The sequence below is a fragment of the Carassius gibelio genome, chromosome A4, assembly GCF_023724105.1.
Source record: "Carassius gibelio isolate Cgi1373 ecotype wild population from Czech Republic chromosome A4, carGib1.2-hapl.c, whole genome shotgun sequence".
In the NCBI taxonomy this organism is placed as follows: Eukaryota; Metazoa; Chordata; class Actinopteri; order Cypriniformes; family Cyprinidae; genus Carassius; species Carassius gibelio.
In genome coordinates this window covers 8,855,865-8,879,716 of record NC_068374.1, presented here as the reverse complement: position 1 = coordinate 8,879,716, position 23,852 = coordinate 8,855,865, and the positions used below count along the sequence as shown (strand labels likewise).

Genomic DNA, 23,852 nt, shown 5'->3' with positions numbered 1-23,852 from the left:
AAAGATTAAATTTGATTTATTGCCTGTTACATTCTGAGGAGAAACTGAGATTGAAGATGATTATATTGACATGATAATTCAGTTGATTAAACAGTTAAATATTTTTGCTGTCTTTTCGATTGCTCCAGTACTGTATTACATTTGTTTTTAAATGTAAAATTATATGTTTTTTAGAAAAAAAAGACTTTTATTTTGCTCTGGCGGTGTGACGTCATAAGGCTGCGCGCTCTCACGCGTCTGTGATTCGGCTGAAGAAAGGTTTGTGATGTTAATAGTTTAAAGTGTTTCAATCGACTAAACTCATTTAGAGTCGTATATTATTACACTGTGAAAACAAGTCTGAACCCGTGTCACATTGTTATGCTTTAACTAGTGTTATTAATGATGGTTAATGCTTGTAAAGTGTTCCCGAACAGAAGTAAGAGTGCGTCTCATTTCGCTCCCTATATAGTGAATCAGTTCATTTTAAACAAGACCTCGGTTACTGGTTAGTAGTGTTGGAGAAAACAGCAATGAATCAATTGAATCGCAAAATGATTCAGTGATCTGACGTCATCTGCTGTTTAAAACAGAGTAAATGCGATGAAAACAAACACAAACCTGTTTAATGATAACTTTTACTAACCAACTGAAAATGTTTTCCTGAAAGTGAAATCTGTTACATATAATCTACACATCATTCAATACTAAATATACGTCTTAATACACATGTAAACCAAATTCTGTCCTTTTATTAATTTGATTGCTAATGTTGTTTTTAATGTCATACATTTTAAGTCCATTAACTCTGACTCCCTTAGCAGTGTGCTGACTACTGAACTAGAGCTGATTATTTCTGTTAATTATTCTCATCTTAATCACAGATAAACTGAGGTCCATGTGAAACTTTTATAAAGATGGAGTTTATTAAAGAGGAGAGAGAAGAAATGAAGATTGAAGACACATTCAGAGTCAAACATGAAGAGACTGAGGAACAAACAGGTTGGTTTTCATTCTCAAAGCTGAACTCAGTTGATCATTATTCAAATGTCCAGCTCTACAGAACACATTAAACTCTAGTGTTGATATTTCCAGTTATTAATAAAAGTAGTCTTAACAGAAGGCTATTATATTATTAACAGAAAAACTATTTCTGTGAAAGCAACAGTTAGTTTCCTAATTGTGAAAAATTATGAGATGGTGAATCCCTCCATCAAGATCAAGATAAGTGGAGATTTGTTGTTGTTTTTTGGCTTGTGACTTGATCTTTTGAATTTAATACAAAACTGCTATTACAAAACTGAACCTAGTGTAGAGGAAAGTGTTTCTAATGTTTTAGACCTAAATGTCTGTAAGAAACCAGTTCTGCTGGGTCGAAGTCTTGTGGTCCTCTAACATGATTTTTGATGAGATGTTGATAACTGCCAGCTTAAAGATACAACTGCAATCAAAATGATTAGAGACTAATATTGTAGAAATGCAAGCTTTTCTAAGGATCTAGAATTTCATAAAATTGCATCTATAACAGTTTACTTGCATATAGGGCTGTGCGATATGAAAAAAAAAAAACCTATCATGATTTTATCAATTTTGCGATTTCAAGTTTTGATCACTATTTTGACACACACAGACATGCTTTACAGTCATAAATGCAATCAGTATAAATTTGAAACATATTTCCAAAAGAAAACCAATGAGAGCTTTATCAAAAAGTTGTAACATGTCTCTAGAACAGACTCTAGTCAAAATAATCACTAAGTAAAGATGTCAAAGAAAATCTAGACATATGGCAAAATATTATAATAAAAAAATAAAATTAAACCCTTGTTCAGGGAGATGTTTTTTTTTTGCCATGCATCGGTCATAAAGCTCACTGTAGCGGTGCCTCAGGTGTTATATCTTTTGCCCAATATATAGGGCTGTGCAAAAAATCAAATGTGATTTTCATGCACATCTCATCAGTAAAGAAGCTCCTGTAATTAGAAGTATATCTCCAGCACTTGCAATAAGCAATACCAATAACGTGATTTTTAGCCCCTAAAATGCTAATTTTACCAAGGCAACCCTGCTAAAAAAACGTATATTTTACCTTGGGCAATAAATATATTGGTAGGGCTGTGCAAAAAATCGAATGTTATTTTCATGCGCATCTCATCAGTAAAGAAGCTCCTGTAATTAGAAGTATATCTCCAGCACGTGCGTTCAGATCAGGGTTGCCAGGTTTTCACAACAAATCCTGCCCAGTTGCTTCTCAAAACTGGTTGGCATTTACTACACGAGCCGTAATTCACTGACAATCTACACAAGGCAATTCTTTGTCGATTTTGAAAGCGATTTTGTGTTAGTTGTCGGTAGACTACGGCTCTGTGTAGTAACTGCCGCTCCACCTGAACCAGTGTTGCCAAGTCTGTGGTTTTTTTCATGTCCGCGTTTTGAAGCAACCCCAATAACGTGATATTTAGCCCCTAAAATGCTAATTTTACCAAAGCAACCCTGCTAAAAAAACATATATTTTAACAGGACAGGATTTGTTGTGAGAACCTGGCAACCCTGATCTGAACGCACGTGCTGGAGATATTACAGGAGCGTCTTTACTAATGAGATTTTTTGCACAGCCCTACCAATATATTTATTGCCCAAGGTTCACACGTACTCCATCTGCAGTGCTTTTACAGTAAGTTATGTGTACGTGATTCAGAAGCAGCAACGATAGCGCATTATTGTAACGTGAAAGCACATAAAATAATGCACGAGCGCGAATCCACTCACACACAGATTTCCTTTGCTCTGTTAACAAAACCAGACACACGTGCTCAGACAATAAACTGTAAGGCTCAGATACACACTGCCTCACGTGTCTCCTCTCGCTCAACCTGTGTCCTGTGCACTCACAACTCTCTCTGTGCTCATGCGCAAGATATTACATCTTTTCACACCTTTCTATCTATAACCTTTTCTGTTCTCATCTTTTTACTGCGTGCAGTGTAACCGCTTTGATCCATTAACATGGGCTCAAAAAAATGGCTACGCATCACAGAGTGTGTGTGAACCTGGAGTTATGCATATGCCCAGTCTGCTCTGTTCTCGCGCTAGGAGCGCTGCATCCTGATCTGTTCAGATAACATACTGCGGGAGGTCAGGACTGTGGAAAATCGTGCTATAAAGCGATTTAGAAATCGTGCACACTCAAATTGTGTTTTTATTTCGATTTCGATTAATCACACAGCCCTACTTGCATACTAAATGTGATAATGTCAATATATAATGTAATATTTTTAGTTATAGGTATTTTTAATTACACAGCTATGTAATAATTTTTCAACCCCTGATCATCGGCACTTATTTTTATGATAGGGAATAGGGATGCACCGGTTGACCGGCCATAAATCGGAACCGGCCGGGTTTTGCTTAAAATACGCGATCGGCAATCGGCCGGTTTTTGGTCTTTTTTCAGGCCAATTTTTCCGGAAGTGCGCTCGTGTGCACAGACTACATTGTAATCGTTCGCTATGTCATTTGTGTGGAAGTATTTCGAAATCTGTGCACAGGACACGGGCAGCCGATCAGTACTGGAAGTGCAGAGCTACATGTCTGAGGCACAGATAGCAGGAAGCGATCAGCCGTTGGTGTACTGGCGCACAAATAAGAGTCCCTTTCCTGCGCACTGAAGCTGCGCGAGCGTATACTGTACCGGTCCGCGCCCTGAACACGAGTAGACCATGAAGAGATGTTCAGATCAACTTCTCACGTGTTGGATGAGAAACGAAACGGACTAAACTGTGACAAAACTGAAATTTTTTTTTTTTTTTTTTTTAGAACTTGCATACACGTTTGAAAAGCCAGAAATAAACGTCAGTTCTGCATTAGGGTGATTATTTTAATTTTACCTTAAAATTACATAGACTTTGTTTGATTTAAAAATCACCTGCTGTAGCAGACTGACAAAAAGTGTTTCATTCATCCAATTAAAACATATTAGGGTAAAGATACACATCTATTTTTTTTTACTTGAGACAATAAGTTATTTATTTTTCATTGGCTCAAGTAAAGAAATATAGATGTGAATCATTACCCCAATTTTTTTTTTTTTATTGGATGAATGAAACACTTTGCATCTTTGTTTTATTCGCACAAACATTATTTGATTTTAACATTTTGGAAAATGTATTTATATAGCATACTTTTATTTAGTCTCACTGGTAAAGACCTTTTTTTTTGTTTAAAAGCAAATTTAAAAACTAAAATACTGAATGCTGATTAAGAAACATGTTATTGAATGTGTGTTGATTGTGTTGTTTGGATTGTAGAACTATGCAGTTATTGCCTTTAATGTCACATGGTTACACTTAATCTTTTAATTTAAGGCCAGTTCTTTGTAGTTTCAACCCAATTCAAAAACAAAAGCTAAATGTTGATGTCTGTACCATCTATGTTTGTATTGAATGTAGGCTACTATACTGTGCAGTTACTGCTGTTAATTTCAGAAGTGCACGGCACAGGTGCACTCAGGGCGTTTCCAAATCCACTTTTGCTATTTTAACGACGGAAAAATGTTCCGTGCGCTGGGGTGCATTTTTGGAATGGGTTTTCTCTATTTTCTATAAATAAGTAATGGTCGTAATGTTTACATGGTGGAAAAGCTGAATGCTTCTAATCTAAGAAACCTATCTGCTTGTTTGCTAAATTAAAGCGTGTGAGCAGATCATCTACAGGACAAGCAGGAATCCACCAAAGCTCCCCGTCATGAGTCTTTTAATTTGTGTGTGTGTTGGCACAATTGTTCAATTAATTTGCCAATTTCATTCATCTTATAAGTAGTAATAGGTTTAATTGAAAAACAGGGTCTGACTGTATTGTATGTTGTTATTGAAATTTCATAATGTTTCACTTGATTATACATTTAGTCAGGATTTAAAGTTTGGAAAAAGTCTAACTAGTAAAATGTTTTACACGTTATGTGAAAACTAATACAAGTATATAAATAATTAAAAAGAGACTTACTCATGTTTATGATCTCTGCTGAATAAAGTGCTTCATTCTTTTTTTTCTGAGGAAATCCAAATCCTCAACCACATCACATCTTTTTGGAGTGATGTATGTCTTATTCCTCTCATCCCGAAGCAAACAGTAAAATAAAAAAACTTGAAGAACAGTCTGGCTGCTTTTTCTTCTGTGTGGGCGTATTCAAGCCGCGCGTTTCAGTCTGAATCTGAATAGAGCGTTCAGCGCGGGGGCGTGGTCACATTAGAAGATAATGAAGGCAGACGTGAAAAACAGACATCGCGTTGTTTTCCTATGGATTACTTTAACACAGAATATTTGTTTTCGGTGGCACTTGTTTAGTTTAAAAGCAGACATGTCAAGCTTTCTATAGATATATCTCTCACGTCTCTTCATTGAGTATTCACGTTACAGTTACAGTTCATTTTAATGACACGTGTCTAAATGAAGATCAGCGCAGACAAAGGCTGCAGACAGCACACCTTGTTTGTTATCTTTATTTTATAAATGCACAAAGTTCTGTTGTTATTATGTCTGTATCCAAAAAAAAATTAGACCCTTTACAGATTTAATTGATCTATTGATCTTATCTGTACGATCAAAACTGAAAGTGTAATTTAAGTTCTTTTCGTGGTTATCAGGAGAAAATGCCTCATAACGCGTATCTGTGTTAATCGACTCCAGAGGGTTAAACTCAACCTTGTGAAGACAGAATGAGTTGTGGTCTTTGCCAACCCAGCACTTCATCACAACTTCTCTATACACAGGGTTCCCACCCTTCTTGAAAGTATTTGAAAGTGCTTGAATTTCAGACATATGGATTCAAGGCCTGGAAAGTACTTTAAAACTAACATAGGTCCTTGAAAGTGCTTGAATTAAATTTGAAATCAGTTTTGTTTGTGCTATTTTTTAAATTGTCCAATATGTGCTTCTGTCAAAAACAGAACTAAACAGGGGAGGTTATCTGTTTAATCTCTGACGCGATCGTGCGCAGCACCACAAAGTTGATTCTGTGCTTGCTTGATCTAATATTTTTTTTTTTTTTTTAGGGCCGGGACTTTAACGCGTTAATTGAGATGAATTAATTAGACAAAAAATAACGCATTAACTATGATTAATTAATTACAGAAAAAAATTCCCGCATTTTTAATAACTTATTTTTGCACCGCGGAACGTTTCTCACTGGATGAGTTTCGGCGGACCGACATAGTTGCCATGTCCGCTTATAATACGCGACTTTGTGCTTTTTTTTTTTTTTTTTTTGTAAGTCGCGTTAAAACAGCACGGGTTGCGTTTTTTTGGGCTTATTAAAGAATATATGGTTGCTTGTTAGGAAAGTCTGACAAGCAACTTTGTTTTCTTTACATCTATGGTGTACATTGATACTGATACATTGATTAACACTGTCTGCTTACAGATATAGCCAAATCAGTGCAATCATATAAGTGCTGTGGCGTAACATTCGTCAAAACATTCCGCTGAATCCGCCCCCTTATCCCCTCATTGGAGTAAAATCACTTTCAACGTGCAGGCAGCGTGCTCTATGATCTACAGAAAACACGTATTTCAATTTCTACAAACAATGCCTCCAACGAAGTGGAGAATTTTATTTTATTAAGCTAAATATGTTACAGCTCCCCTTAATGCTCTTGTCTTTCCCTTCTTGTCTTTTTGTCCTTTTCCTTCTCTCCAATCCGATTCAGCCTCACAGGTGATCGGAGATGAGGAAAGTGCGTTCTCTCCGCTTTGTTGCAGTTCCCAGATTTTTTTTATTTATCCTTTTTTTCCTAATCAGTTTATCCTTTTCTAATAAAGCAGTGGTTTTAGTTTAATATGTTGCAGGCTCATTTATTGTTAATAAATTATGATGCGGAAAATAAATAATCAAATAATATTGGGCTTGTTTTTGAAGATCCATTTGCTTTGCTTATTTGTCTCGCGAGAGTTGGCAACTGTGCGGACCGATTATACTGGAGCACCAACTAGCGTTCGCATATCACCGCAGCACATGGAGCCTCAAGTATCACCTCAACGCAAAACATATAGCAGCTAGCGTGGACTTTACACTTTATGTTGAACTATGTATTATTTTGTTGGTGCAACAGTTTATGTTGAACTCTTTATTGTTTTGGCCAAGGTTATTGAGAGTTGGACTTAGTATGTTATGGCCTCTGAAGCAACAGAGAGATGTTTTCTAATAGTCAGTGTTTCCAATGTTCTGAATGTAATTGACAGTATTGTGTTTTACTTAAAAAACTCTTTACAGAAGGTTCCAGCACCAATAAGCTTCCTGAATTTCTGAAATGTACCATTTCTAAATATGCTATTGCTACACTTCATGGCAAAAATTGCACTGGTCTGCTAGACTTGGTTGAACAAAAATAAACAATATTTTGTTGCTTATGTAATCAGTCATTATTCAATGGTACACTATAAATCCATGTGAAAAAAAAATACTTCTCACTGTTCTCAGGTCAAATATTTATATGCGATTAAAATGCGATTAATTTAGATTAATTAATTACAAAGCCTCTAATTAATTAGATTATTTTTTTTAATCGAGTCCCGGCCCTAGTTTTTTTAAATGTTGTAAATTTAAGTAGCAAATGAGAATAGCTAAAAAAAATCAATGCATATATTTTGAGACAATAGGTCTTCTTTATGATTTTCAGTTTTGTTTATGATAATTAAAGCAACTGTTTTTAAATAACGAAAGAATATGTCAATTTATGGTATTTGGTGTAAAATGCGCCCCCGCTGTAGCGACTAAGGCTCCATGATTAACGTGATAATTAATAGACTGCTGATTTTTCCATTTGCTGACATGAGATGGTTAGATTCAGTTGCTTAATACCATATTATGTTGGGTGTCCTTGGAGATAATCACCATGTTTAGAATGAAACCATCATATTTAAAAACATGATATTAATAATGTGTAGCGCGCTTCACATGGATGATTATATATCTATAGCATGTGGGCGTGGTCGCGTAAGAGTTAGTGAAGGGAGACGTGAAAGACTGGACATCGTGTTGGTTTCATATGGATTACTTTATTACTTAATATTTGTTGTCAATAAGACTTGCTTAGTTTAAAAGTATTTCTCTAGAAATATCTCTCATATCTCCTTGTGGAGTATTTGTTGAGTTTCAGTTCATTTTAATGATGCATTTCTAAATGAAGATCACGCAGACCAAGGCTGCAGACAGCACACTATGTTTGTTTTCTTTATTTTATAAATGCACAAAGTTTTCTTATTATGTCTGTATACAAATAAAAGTAGACCCTTTACAGATTCCATTGATGTATTGCTCTTACCTGTACGATCAAAACTGAAAGTGCAATTTAAGTTATTTTTGGCGATATGCCACAAAACGCTTAAATGCATAGACTGAACAAAAAAATATTTTTATTTTTAAAATGTGCAGAAAATAGTACAAACTCTGCTAAAGTGATTGTTTTGAACAAGTATTAACTTAAACATTAAATAAATAAAAAAATGAATGAATTTTTAGGGTTAGTTCTCCCAAAAATTATTTGGGACATTGACATTACATTTAGCTGACGCTTTTATCCAAAGCGACTTACAATTGCTGTATATATGTCAGAGGTCACACGCCTCTGGAGCCCGGGTCTCTCACACCAAAGGCATGTGTCTTATCCACTGTGCCAACACCACCCCATTATGTCATTAATAACTCACCCTCATGTTGTTCCAAACCCGTAAGACCTCCTTTTATCTTCGGAACACAGTTTAAGATATTTTAGATTTAGTCAGAGAGCTCTCAGTCCCTCCATTGTAGCTGTGTGTACGGTATACTGTCCATGTCCAGAAGGTAAGAAAAACATCATCAAAGTAGTCCATGTGACATCAGAGGGTCCGTTAGAATATTCTGAAGCATCGAAAATACATTTTGGTCCAAAAATAGCACAAACTATGACTTTATTCAGCATTGTCTTCTCTTCCGTGTCTGTTGTGAGAGAGTTAAAAACAAAGCAGTTTGTGATATCCGGTTCGCGAACGAATCATTCGATGTAACCGGATCTTCTTGAAACAGTTCACCAAATCGAACTGAATCGTTTTAAACAGTTCGCGTCTCCAATACGCATTAATCCACAAATGACTTAAGCTGTTAACTTTTTTAATGTGGCTGATACTCCCTCTGAGTTAAAGCAAACCAATATCCCGGAGTAATGAAGAGAGTGAAGAGAGAACTGAAGATGAACACCGAGCCGAGCCAGATAATGAACGAAAGATTGATTCGTTCTCTAGTCAAAATCCGGTTGCATCGGGTTTCAGATCACCAGTATTGATTGGAAGTTCGGTTCTTTTCCGCGAACTGGTTCTTCCGGACAGTTCGATTCAATAAACCGGTTGAAGAAAACGGTTCACCGTTTCTTTTGCGCTCGAAGTAATGACGTCATTTGCGATGATTGCCCTTGATTCAAACCTTCGGTTTACCTGGGCTCATAACATTAGCACAGAATCAGTTCAGAATCAATCACCAAAAGAATCAGTTCAGTTCAGACGCTCTGTGTGTCGGTTTGCTTCACGCTAAATGACACATGCGCAGTATCATCAGCTCTTCGATTCACGAATCGGACGCGCCTGACAGAAACGGTTCTTGACTCGACAACGAGTCAGTCTATTGTTCGTTATCTGGCTCGGCTCGGTGTTCATCTTCAGTTCTCTCTTCACAGCAGTTCAGTCAGTGTACTGTTTGAGTGCATGAATTACTCCGGGATATTGGTTTGTTTTATCTCAGAGGGAGTGTCAGTCACATTAAAAAAGTTAACAGCTTAAGTCATTTGTGGATTAATGCTTATTGGAGACGTGAACCGGTTTAAACGATTAAATTTGATTTGGTGAACTGGTTCAATCTAATCATTAGTTCACGAACCGGACATCACTGGACAGTAAACACAGTTTCAACAGAGGGACTGAGAGTTCTCGGACTAAATCTAAAATATCTTAAACTGTGCAGAAGATGAACGGAGGTCTCACGGGTTTGGAATGACATGAGGGTGAGTCATTAATGACATAATTTTCATTTTTGGGTGAACTAAACCTTTAAGTATTACCTATGGGGCTGTGTGGGCCTTTTACCCCATGCTGGGGTGCCTCTTCCCCCATGTGTGGGGTAAAAGGCCCCTCTTGCCACCACATACATTTATAGGATTTTTAAACAAAACAAATAACTTGAATTAATAATTCAATCAGTTGCTCCGATAATAGTCAATACAAAAATATTTTTGTATGTATTATTTTGTATGTATTATTTTGTAATATAACATATTTTAGGTGCAGTGAATAGCGCAGTTTTTCTTAAGGTGTGTCTTTAGCCCCGTTGTACCCTACCTCCTGCGTTCCTGCAATGTGTGTCCTGCTCCTGTATATGGCATATAATTTTCGTTTCTAACCACGAGATTTGCGTCCAGCGGGAACCCAGTTCCAAAGTCTAGTGCATTAACCTATGGAGAAGCAGTGATAATTAGGCTATCAGTCTCAATGCCGGGAAAGTGCAAATTCAATGGGATTTACAATAAAAAAGGGATTTACAAAATAATTTTAACACGTCTCCAGAGGCATAGATTATGCAGGGGACATGTCCCCCCACTTTATATCACAGAAATTTGTCCCCTGCACTTTTTCGGTCAAGTGTGTTCGAATAGAGGTTTTCAAGAGCTGGTGTGAATAAATATAGATTTAAACTCAGAGACAGGACCGTATGCGCTTGACATGATATTTCATTCGGACCCAGAAGGCGAGATGAACATCAAGGAGCGCTAAACTCTCATGAAGTGTGTGTTTCATTCACACTCGAAGACGGAGGGTGCTCTTGCTCAGAAAGTCATACCAGGAAACTCCTAATATGGACAAAAGCATCCAACTATTGCTGTATGAAAACAGTTGTTTTCACAGAAAAACAGACACTTTTGGAAACACGAACACAATTGCGACAATATGTTTTTTTCAAGTCATCTCCAGCAGGTGATAAATAAAGTATATGAACAATGCAGTACTAATTGCATTTATTACAGTATATAATCTCTTCTGTTCACCAGGCCTGCATTTATTTGATCCAAAGTACAGTAAAACTACAATTTAGAAAAATTTTACTAGCCTATTTAAAATAACTTTTCTATTTGAATATATTTCTAAATGTAATTTGAGATTTTAAAGTTGAATTTTTAGCATCAGTACTCCAGTCACATGATCCTTCAGAAATAATTCTGATATTCTGATTTGCTGCTAAAAACATAAATGCTGAATTTTGGATCCTTCTATTCATCAAAGAATACTGAAAAATGTACTCATCTCTTTTAAAATATTGATCATCAGCAAATCATCATATTAAACTGATTTCTGAAGGATGAGACACTGAAGACTGGAGTAATGATGCTGAAAATTCAGCTTTGATCACAGGAATAAATTACAATTTACAATAAGTTCAAATAGAAAAAAGTTATTTTAAATAGTAAAAATATTTCACAATTGCTTTTGCTGTACTTTGATCAAATAAATGCAGCCTTGTTGAGCAGAAGAGACTTCTTTCAAAACATTAAAAATGTTATTAAAAAACTGTAGACTGGTAGGCTATATTGATTACAGAAATGTTACATTGTAATGTTTTATATTATATTGCAATGTTCTGTGTGTGTGTGTGTGTGTATATATATATATATATATATATATATATATATATATATATATATATATATATATATATATGTGTGTTTGTGTATAAATGTATATATATGTGTGTGTGTGTGTGTGTGTGTGTGTGTGTGATTTCTGTCCCCCTCACTTCTGAAAAGATGGCTATGCCCCTGCACGTCTCTATTGATGAATGTGCAAATGTTAACAGGTTTTACTGTTATTAAAACATTTAACAACTTTTTATTTAAAAAAAAGCTGAGACAAATTATTTCTTAATTTAAAAACTCTTTAAAAACCAGTGTAATGCATTTTTTTTTATCAATATTTCAGAAACTGCATTTGAATATTACAAGTATTGAATTGAATGGATTTTAAGTCCTTTAAACACGACTGTCTAAAACGGTTTAATTTTATAAAACCTACACATTCAAAACATCATTATTACTCTGACATTTCTTTATGTAAATATTAAGTTCAAGTGAAATGGTAAGTACAGTAAGGACTTTCTTGATGTGCTGGGGTTGTGAATTTCAAAGGTGATTGATTTAAAAAAAAAATGGTGCTTTAAAAAGTCCTTGAAAGTCCTTGAATCTGGTGTTCATGAAAGAGTGGGAACCCTGTATACAGCTAGGATCGTCCACCATTGCTCCTTCTAGGACAGACAGGAACCTTAGAGTTGTGACTGATCATCAACTAAGCTTCACAGATCATATTACTACAACGGCTGGGTCCTGCAGCTTTGCTTTATACAACATTAGGAAGATAAGACCCTTCCTATCAGAGCAGCCCACACAGCTCTTGTTTTCTCCAGACTGGACTATTGTATTTCTCTCTTAGCAGGCCTTCCGGCATGTACTATTGAGACTCTGCAACTGATCCAGGATGCTGCGGCAAAAGTAGTCTTCAATGAGCTTTTTTAAGGCTTGTTACAGCACTTGAATACTGTTACCCTTATATAGGTCTGAATTGCTTCTATTTGCTATTTTCATTTGTATGTTTTTTTTTTATGTAATGTAAATGTAACTATCTTCTAAACTAAAAAGAAAAATGTGTGATCTTTGGCGTATGCGACGCCATGAACTTAATTTAAAAACAAAATTACTAGGGTTGTGAAATACTCCAAAACTAATCTAACAACAAGAACACCAATCTAATCCAAAATCAAAGCAAACAGCAATGTAATAAATCAGATCTGAATTTATCTGAAATAAAAAGCTTTTGTAACATTACATGCAATACCATTAAAAGGCTTGTCAATATAATTTTTATTTTAATTTTTTTATTGGGGTCGGGGTTATTGTAGAAATTAATACTTCTATTTAGCAAGGATGCTTTAAATTGACATACATTTATAATGCTACAAAAGATTTATATTTCAGATAAATGCTGATCTTCTGAACAGATTTGCTGCTTATGATTATTATCATTATTATTATAATTGAAACAGCTGAATATATTTTTTCAGGCGTCTTTGATGAATAGAACATCAAAGACACCTGAACAAATTATATTCAGCTGTTTCAATAATAATGATAATGATAATAATTATGTCTTTTGGAGCAGCAAATCAGTATATTAGAATGAAATGATTTCTGAAAGATCATGTGACTGGAGTAATGATGCTAAAAATTCAGCCTTCACAGGAATAAATTACATTTTAAAATATATTAAAATAAATAGTTACTGTTTTGCTGTGCTTTGGATCAAATACATGCAGGCTTGATGAGCAAAAGATACTTCTTTAAAAACAGAGTTGAGTGGTAGTGTATATTGTGAATAAAATGGTTTAAGAAAACATCTAATCACTTAACTTGATTTTGTCTCTTATCCATGTTACACACTTACGAAAGGAGATGTTACGCAGAATGATGTGTCCTTCCATTAATTTTCATATAGTAATGAAATGGTTTCTCTGTCATCTCATTTTGTCAAATATATTTATTTGTATAAATTAATTATATAATAATTGTATTTACATAATATTATTTCCCAAAGCTGAAAATCTTTTATTTATTTATGTAAAACAGTATTTTAACTGTCTAAGATAAATCTAAGACATATAAACTAATCTAACACAAAGCACATGCAGTCACACATTCACACAAGTTGCAGGAAGATCGAAAGTTAGGGAAAGATGAGTTTAAGAGAATGGAAATGTGGAATCCCAAGTTTACAGCAATACGTTAAATTGCTTAGACATGAACAACCATCAATCACTTAATTAACCCTCGCATTGAGTTCCTCAATGAGGTTTAAATTATATTAGATACACCAGTACAAATGTCTGAAGGTACATTGCCTGTGTAAAGGTGTCCCTTTGTTGTCGTTGAAAGGGGGTTTCCGATGTCGCTGATTGGCTGGAAGTTCAGTAGTCGCTGAAGTGACGTCTTGGGAAGCCCGTGGTTGGGTGTTGGCTGAAGATGCAGAGTTGTGTGGCTGGTTGAAGTTGAACTCTGTTACAAAACTTAACTCAGAACACGAAACTCTCAAATGGAAAAGAAAAGAAGTAAAGTTTGACGAGACTAGGTGGTGTTTCTTCTCATTGTGGCTAAGTAGCAGCAGGCGTGCAGGCCGAAGCACGCTAGAACCGCGCTCAAAGAACAGTGATGACAAACAACATGGCTAAAAGCTAAAGCTAAGAAGCAAACTAAAAGCAGGCATGACTAATAGCAGAAGCTAAACGCATAGCTAAAAACTAAAAGAAAGATTTTATGGTGTCCTAAGTATTTAAACTGGCCATTACATTACATATAAATGAATATGGAGTGAAGCGATAGACTGATTTTCATTTATAAGTCCATATATATGTAGAAAAGACAGTCTAGAGAGTCTAGTAGCAACGTATCTTCCGTGATGTCCCCGATGCGCGGGTCCGGGTGGGTAAAGAAATGTTACTTTATTTGTGGGCTGGGGCGGGCCAAATAATTTCATAAAAGCGGGACCCGCATCACTAGACTGCATCTGCGAGCACAAGTGGTACTGTGGCCGCCGGTCCACGACTGGTACAAAAAGATGACGCTCATTAAAGCTCACTGGCTGAGTTTTCTCCTCTGAAAGAAAAGGTTGCACAACTGACAGAATAAGTTACAATATCTGAAATATTGCTGCTACATTTTATTAGCTTTTTTTTTTTTTTTTACTTGAATGCCATTGCTTAAATTGATATTATTTATCTTTTGACATTTAATCTTCTGAGTTCAGAAACATTGTTTAATATAATCGCTGTTCATATTTTTATTCAAAGTTCAGAATCAAGATAAATTTATTACTCTAATGTTTCTTATGATGACTGAGATAATGCTGCTAAATGTATTCTTTCTTTACCTTGAATTTCATTGCTCTATTTTATTTTTTACATTTTTATATTTCATATTTTGTTCAAATGTTTAATATATCTGCTGTTCATATGTTCATTTATTAGTGTGTTATATGATTAGAATGTTGTCCCGGTTTTAAAATAAAGCACATCAATGATATTTGAGAGTGTATTTTCCCTTTTCAGGAAAAGTATCGAAAAAGTATCGAAATCGCAATTCTTGACTAGGTATCGGTATCGAAACAATAATTTTGGTATCCTGACAACACTAGTCTGCTATATTCATAAATGCAGTTTTTGGGCCTGCAAGGTGGGAATGTCCAGTGGAAACTAAATGAACTGCGACACAATAAGATTGTGCTTTACAGAAGGTTGTGACAGACCCAAATCATCACTATTGAATTGTTGCATTTTCCCAGTTGCCAAATATTGTAATGTAGTGATTAATTTCTGGCGCTATGGCATTTCTGCACTGTGTCGGAGATGTTAGCATGTCTCTAATAAGATCAGTCACAAACACAATCTAATCTATATCGTCTTATTAACTCACTGTCATCCATTGTCTGCAACACATTTCTTCTGCCTCTTCTTCTTTCTGCCATTTTCTCCTCTGCTAAAGAAACTCTTAAGCCTCTTAAAAGTCCTCTTCTGTGCTCCTAACAAGTTTGACCTTAAGACCTCTTTTAAGGGTTAAGATCCTTTCTGAATTACTTTTTTCTTTACTAAGATTTTTTCTTTAATTTTAAGAGTAAACGCCTACATTTCTAAGAATTTTCTTAGAATTTTTTTCACTAGGAGCTAATTTTTGCATTAATATTCTTTATGAATACGGGCCCTGGTCTCAACTGATCTTTAGGCCAATATTTATTCAGTCTTATTCGACACCTGTTGGCAACAGGAATTTACTTTTTTTTACACTAACTTAAACATGCAATGTCTAATCTGACCAAAACTTTGCATGTTTGGAAAGAGTCCTGGCCTGAACACATTTACATTTACTGTTGGCAGCAGGAAATGTGGCTCAAATATTTACCATTTTATAATCATATGGCCCAACATTCACTGTTCTCCTATGGCAACCGGGTGGTGCTGAGCCCGGGTGCGAGGTCCCTTTCATCGTTTCTTGCAGCTTTAATTTATATTTTATCTGTATTTAATGTTCTACTGTTAGTGTTACCTGTTTACACCGAGTGTCTGATAGTAATGCAATTTAAATTATCTGTATGTATGTACTGTACATGTGGAAGAATTGACAATAAAGCAGACTTGACATGACTTACGTTGTTTCTACATTAATTTGGAGATTCAATGTGAAGTTGTGACAATATATACAATAATTTATTTTCTGAAAATATGCAATCAATATTTTTTTTATCGATTGACAGCATTAGTCTAAATGTTTAGATGTCTGTTGTTTTGTGTAATTAAACTAGTATTTGTCTCTTTTTACCTCAGACCTGATGGCACTGAAAGAGGAGAGTCAAGGACTGAATGAAACCGAAGAGAAAGAACAAAATGAGAAACATCATGATTTCAAAACTGAAGAAAAATCAATTAGTTGTTCACAGACTGAAAAGACTCAGAAAATACAAACTAAAACCCTTAATTACAACAGAATTCACACTGGAGAGAAACCTTACACCTGCAAAATGTGTGGAAAGTGTTTTACACAGAAATATCACCTTAATGTCCACATGAGTATTCACACTGGAGAGAAACCTTACACCTGCAAAATGTGTGGAAAGTGTTTTACACGGAAAGATCACCTTAATGTCCACATGAATATTCACACTGGAGAGAAACCTTACACCTGCAAAATGTGTGGAAAGTATTTTACACGGAAAGATCACCTTAATGTCCACAAGAGAATTCACAGTGAAGAGAAACCATTCATATGCTCTCAGTGTGGAAAGAGATTTAAACAGATAAATGGCCTTAATGTCCACATGAGTATTCACACTGGAGAGAAACCTTACACCTGCAAATTGTGTGGAAAGTGTTTTACACATAAAAATAACCTAAATGTCCACATGAATATTCACACGGGAAAGAAACCTTACACCTGTGAGCTGTGTGGAAAGTGTTTTACACGAAAAGAGCACCTTAATGTCCACAAGAGAATTCACACTGGAGAGAAACCTCACACCTGTGAGCTGTGTGAGAAGAGTTTCACACGAAAGGAAGATCTTGAGATTCACATGATAATTCACAGTGAAGAGAAACCATTCATATGCCCTCAGTGTGGAAAGAGATTTAAACAGAAAAATACCCTTAATGTCCACATGAGAATTCACACTGGAGAGAAACCTTACACCTGCAAAGTGTGTGGAAAGTGTTTTACACATAAAAATAGCCTTAATGGCCACATGAGAATTCACACTGGTGAGAAACCTTACACCTGTGAGCTGTGTGGAAAGTGTTTTACACGAAAAGAGCACCTTAATGGCCACATGAGAATTCACAGTGAAGAGAAACCTTACACCTGTGAGCTGTGTGGAAAGTGTTTTACACATAAAAATAGCCTTAATGTCCACAAGAGAATTCACACTGGAGAGAAACCTCACACCTGTGAGCTGTGTGAGAAGAGTTTCACACGAAAGGAAGATCTTGAGATTCACACGAGAATTCACAGTGAAGAGAAACCATTCATATGCCCTCAGTGTGGAAAGAGATTTAAACAGAAAAATACCCTTAATGTCCACATGAGAATTCACACTGGAGAGAAACCTTACACCTGCAAAGTGTGTGGAAAGTGTTTTACACATAAAAATAGCCTTAATGGCCACATGAGAATTCACACTGGTGAGAAACCTTACACCTGTGAGCTGTGTGAGAAGAGTTTCACACGAAAAGAGCACCTTAATGTCCACAAGAGAATTCACAGTGAAGAGAAACCTTACACCTGTGAGCTGTGTGAGAAGAGTTTCACACGAAAGGAAGATCTTGAGATTCACATGAGAATTCACACTGGAGAGAAACCATTCATATGCCCTCAGTGTGGAAAGAGATTTAAACAGAAAACTAGCCTTAATGTCCACATGAGAATTCACACTGGAGAGAAACCTTACACCTGCAAATTGTGTGGAAAGTGTTTTACACAGAAAATTCACCTTAATGTCCACATGAGTATTCACACTGGAGAGAAACCTTTTATCTGCAAACTCTGTGGAAAGAATTTCTCACATAACATATACCTAAAGAATCACATGAGGATTCACAACTAGAGAGAATCCGTTCGCATGTGGTCAGTGTGGATAGAGTTTCAGATATAAAGAAAGCCTTAATAATCACATTAAGTTTCATTCAAGAGAGAACAGTTTTAAATGTCATCAGTGTGAAATGAGTTTCACAGAGAGGAAACATCTTAAGAATCATGTTAAAATTCACGTCTGAGAAAAGCCTTTACTGTGCCATCTCTGTGGAAAGAGAACTTTGCTCAACAGGAGGACGCCTCAAGAAACACTTGAGAATTCGGCTGGTCTCCATATTTGGAAACCCAGAGTCCCAGTCAAACGCAGTCAGTCCAGTATGGGATGACAACAGCAAAGAAAATACTATTTTGAAGAAAGTTTGTACACAAATTTGAGATGTGACTAACGGAGTTTAGCAGTGTGCTACAAATGGAGAAATTCTGATGTGAAATTGTAAACCGAAGAGATTCTTACAGATATGGAAACTCTTTTAAATATCTTGAAGGTGATAACTGATTATTAATTTCAACACTCTAGACAAGGGATAGGCAATGATGGTTCTGGGTACCACTGTCCTGCAGATTTTAGGTCCAACCCTAATCAAACACACCTGAACAAGCTAATTAAAGTCTCCAAAGTTACAAGAGCTACAGGCAGGTATTGGTTTTTTCAAGGTTTGAGCTAAACTCTGTAGGACATCGTCACTCCAGGACCACGTTGCCTATCCCTGATCTGGACATATTCTCTGTGTGGTGTGACAGACTATGTCTAGTAAGGTTATCATGCAGCTATTGAATAATTGGATGATATTTTGTACTGAAATTTTATTTTATATAGCCCCCCTTCCAATTTTAGAAAACTTTTGGGGCATCATAAAGAGGAAGATGCGACAAAGAAGACCTAAGACAGTTGACATCCAAAGCAGTTTGACCAATAACATGTAGGTATTGTTCATAATTGACCAATTGTGGGGCTGCGCGTGAGAGGGTATGAACTACAAGGAACGATCAAAGCTGTGCCAACATGTGTTTGTTCGGTCGATTGACTTGAATTATTGCTGCACACCAATCAAAAAAAGACACCAAAGTAGGTTCGAGAGAGCAAATCGAAAGCATTAGGAGCGGTCTGCTCTGCTTTCTATAGCTCACGAATGTCACACAACTTGGATATTTTAGGCACATGTGGCGCATCTGGCCACTTTATTGAGTATAAACTGCTTACCTGTGCGCCCACTTTCCAGTGATCACTCCGGTGTATTCTCCAAGTTCCTGTTTTCCTTGTCATCCAGTTGTCATCGTGTGTATAAGTGCTCCATGTGTGGTTGTAGCTCCATGTAGCTTCGCTTTTCTGTTGAATCTCCATCTTACTATCACTCTCTGTTGTCAAAAGTGATCAAATATAAACTTAATTCCAACCATATATTCGAAATTATCTATCAAACTAATCTGACCATTCGCTTTGTAGCCGATCTGACTCGAACCAGACAAATTAAAGAGTCGATCAGGACTGTGGTTGAAACACGAGCCGAATACCTCAGGAAGTCCTAAAACATTCTGTGCCACAAGTCCCAAACAAGATAACCAACCAACCAACTCTGCATCTTCAGCCAACGCCCAACCACTGGCTTCCCAAGACGTCACTTCAGCGACTACTGAACTTCCAGCCAATCAGCGACATCGGAAACCCCCTTTCAACGACAACAAAGGGACACCTTTGCACAGGCTGTCTGTACTGGTGTATCTAATATAATTTTAACCTCATTGAGGAACTCAATGCGAGGGTTAATTAAGTGATTGATGGTTGTTCATGTCTATGCAATTTAACGTATTGCTGTAAACTTGGGATTCCACATTTCCATTCTCTTAAACTCATCTTTCCCTAACTTTCGATTTTCCTGCAACTTGTGTGAATGTATGAGTGCGTGCGTTTATGTGTTAGATTAGTTTATGTCTTAGATTTATCTAATAAAGCCTTATTCATATTGAAAAGAGAAGTATCTTGTGTTTTGTGCTTACAAGTTAATGTCTTAAATTGCCGATCTTGTTACTGTGCTAATTGATATTGTTTTCACTATAGTTTGGATATTAATATCCAGTGCAGATTTGATGTTAAACGGCTCGTTCAGTGAATCGCAGGGCGTCTCAGTGATCAGCCATGAAACAGTGATTCTGTTCAAATTCCCTTTAAAATCTTAGCTAAATTGACCTGTTTCCCTTACAGCTTTAAATTTTACATTGCAAATGCTTTGCGCATACACCGCGTTAGCATTCGTTAGCTTGTCATTCACATTTCCACTCGCGCTTCTATTCGCATCTACTACAGTTTTCTTTTCTCTTGCCTCATTTCTTTCATTTTTCAGAAGTTTATCAAAAAACATTGGTAAGTCAGAATCATTCTTCTTTCTCTGTTGGCAACGAGGGATTTACATGTGATAAATGCAGAGAAATCGCAAGGCTTACAGGGAAGATTTCAGAATTAGAGACATGCATCCAAACTTTAATTGAGGACAGTAAGAATGTTAGGGCTCTAGATACGGCTTTGGATGCGTCTAGCTCAGGGACTCCTGTACATTGTCCGGTTCCGGAATCAGAGCCCCTGCATCAGGGCAACTGGGTGACAGTGAGGCAGCATAGTCGTGGGTCAAAACACCGCTCTTCTGTTCCGATCAAAACATTAAACAAGTTCCCTCCACTCAGTGATGCACTCACTGAGAAACCTGATGAAAGTGCTCTAGTTATTGGTGATTCTATTGTACAGAACGTGAATATAGAGACACCAGCCACCATAGTCAAATGTTTACCAGGAGCCAGAGCGCCTGACATCTTGGCAAATTTAAAAGTGCTGGCTAATGCTAAACATTAATACAGTAAGATATTCACTAATGATGTTCGACTTTTCACCAGTCGGAGATCACTAAAAATAACATTAAACTGTTAACCTGCACCCCGACACGGGCGTCCTCAATGCCCCTCAACTCGCAGGTGTCAGTGTTTACGAATAGATTAAATGAAATGGAACAAATTTAATCTTGACAAACTATTTATCATTATAAAGATCTAAGCCTCAAGCATCGATGACAGATCGCTGTTTTTGAATGGAAAGCTTATAAAGACTGTATTTGACTAGATTTGTGTAAGCAGTACACATCAAAACATGCACAATGGAAATGCAGTACATACCAGATTTGTCGTAATAACGAGTCAGAAACACATCCACAGCTGTAAATCCCAGTTTAGTTAGAAAGGTAAGGGTCCACTGAACGACATCTCATGGAGCATGTTTAGTCCAACGAAGCAATAACATTGTAATATGGATCATAATTCCTTTGTTTACATTTCATTTCTTCAGTGACAGAATTGTTTGCATCCGTTATGGAATAACTCATGGTCAGAAACTGTATCTTGGTAGTAAAAAAAACGGCATGGTTTTGCAGCGTACAGTGTCACAAACAGAATGAGTCAATCCACTGGAAAAAAGAATGAAAGAAAGATTGGCGAAATGTAGTTTATTTGAATTTTGCCGCTCCCTCGTGACGCGCTCTGACGCACCTGTCAGCTGATGGATGCAGAACTTATAGCAATCGCCTTTTTCTTTGTTTCTTTTCATTTTTAACAGTTTTTATATATGTGGGAGTGTATTTTATGTTGAATGTGAATGTATCTGCATGATTACCATTCTTTTGAGTGCAAATCAGCCCAAATCAGCTCGCTATTACTGTATGATCACGGCTATCAAAGTGAACGCGTCTATATGAATAGAGAGAGTGGATTATTTACTTTATGGCACATTTGTGTTATTACCATCTGTATAAGTGGCCATCAGCACATCAGTGCTTATTTTCATTGTAATTCATTGTAAATGCTGAATTTCTAGCAATCTCAGGATGTTCTGTAATTGGCAAATAAAGTTAAATCTTTTTATTATTATTATTATTATTATTATTATTATTATTACTCAAATGATTCTTATTGTATTTTCTAGTGATCAAATAAATCACTTATGATGTCTAAGTTTCTGTCTAGTGTTTTATAATTGAAAAAAAAAACTATGCATTGGTATGTTTAATGACTAAATAGTTTGTAGAAGCCTTCAATACTATTGGTAAATATTTTTATATTTGGGGGGTGGGGGGTCTAGACATAGTCTCATAAAAAATATCTCATTTTTCATGCTATCTTATTCAGATTTGAAATCTAAACTCATGAGACATGTGACTTTCAACCCATTAATTTTCTAGATTGCTCCAGGTATCATTTAATTGTAACCCAGGTTAAAATCTTTTCAAAATATATATTAAATGTTTGTATATTGGTTCTGCTGTCCCCGTCCCTTTAAATTGCCTGTGTGGACTACGTGCTACGACTTCACGTAACCCCAGTCATTTGACTGAGCTTAGCCAATTACGCAATTGAGCACAGGTGTTTAATCAGACTGTGGCGTCTTCCTCATTCAGAGGCGTGGGGAAGCCGATCGACAGTTGTGGACAGAACAACAAAACTGGCTGCAGGGAATTCGTCACCGCCATCAGGTTATGTTTACATAGAGGAACTGGCCAGGCTCTCTCTCTCTCTCTCTGTCTAGAGATGAATGATGGCGAGCTGAATTACTATGGCTAGGAGCCTAACATCTGAGCAGCATCTACTGATACAGGTTGTCTGCAGCCTGTCTCCAACACACGTCTCCATAGACTAGCGCTTCAGTCCCACATGCACATCCTTTCCCTGGACAATAACCAATGGACTTATTAATATACATTCTCATAAAACTCTTGTGGGTTTGTCGTGTTAGTCTTCAAGAAACCAAACATCGCTGGGACAGTTTTATCCTTTTTTTCTTTTTGCTCTTGTGTGTGGTATTTGCTGTAATTTCTGTTGGTATATCTTGAACAATAACCTCAAAGTGCACTTGATTATAATCGGTTGAACTGCAGTCTGTAAATATTTTGTGTTTTTCCTATGTTTTTTTCTGTCATTATTTTTGGTTGTAAATATTGTTTAATCACTTTAATACATGGTACCTACACCAAATTTAAAATCATGTTTCTGTGTTACTGACCACCAGCTCCTATAGCCGAATTTAGACTTCTGTGATTTAACTAGCCTATATTGTTTATTTTCATAGCTACCTATTCAATTTATTATAGCTAATATTAATTACATAATATTGGCTAGCAGGTCCCAAAGACCCGTTACATCTTGGCGAGCCAGCCAGGAGCTGGTTTGTACAGTAACTAGCATTTTTATAACAGAAACTGTTCATTCAGACTCACCAGTCCGTTTTTTTTCGATGGAAGTTTTTGAAGGACTTGGGATAAAAATTCCTAATGCCGTCTTAGTGGATGGGCCGGTTGAAGGGAGTTCTTCTGAAGTTATAGATTTTCTTGATCAATATGGTGACATTAATCGCGATAACATTAATGATAGCGAATCTGAATTTAATCATATGCTCGTTGTTGAATTCGCATCGGGAGCGTCATTAGCAAAACTGTCTTCATGACTGCCGTATACATTTATTTCTGATAAAAATAATGAATTTCATATTAAGAATTTATCCCAAATTTACACTTCAAAGTTGGGTGGTTCAAAGACTGATACTTATTTATCTGACCTGAAAGAAATTGCTAATATGTCTGGAAAAGATTATTTGATGGTTCTTGGTGAAATGATGTCTCAGATACAACAAGCTATAGCACAGCTTCATCCCAT

At 36.3% G+C, this 23,852-nt stretch overlaps 1 protein-coding gene across 2 annotated transcripts in view; it reads left to right on the top strand.

Annotated features, from left to right (window-relative positions):
- Positions 1-203: 203 nt before the first annotated feature.
- LOC127967777 (gastrula zinc finger protein XlCGF26.1-like) overlaps positions 204-23,852 on the top strand; it is a 369,056-nt gene continuing 345,407 nt past the window's right edge. Inside the window, exons 1-3 of one of the 2 annotated variants that reach the window (XR_008155827.1) lie at positions 204-258; positions 864-981; positions 16,412-19,134. Coding sequence is in view for 1 of the 2 variants with exons in the window: in XM_052568460.1 (XP_052424420.1) it covers positions 897-981; positions 16,412-18,180 (1,854 nt within the window). In the remaining variant the exon portion in view is untranslated. Of the gene's footprint in view, positions 259-863; positions 982-16,411; positions 20,476-23,852 lie in introns of those variants that run through there. The other variant, XM_052568460.1, reaches the window with a different exon arrangement.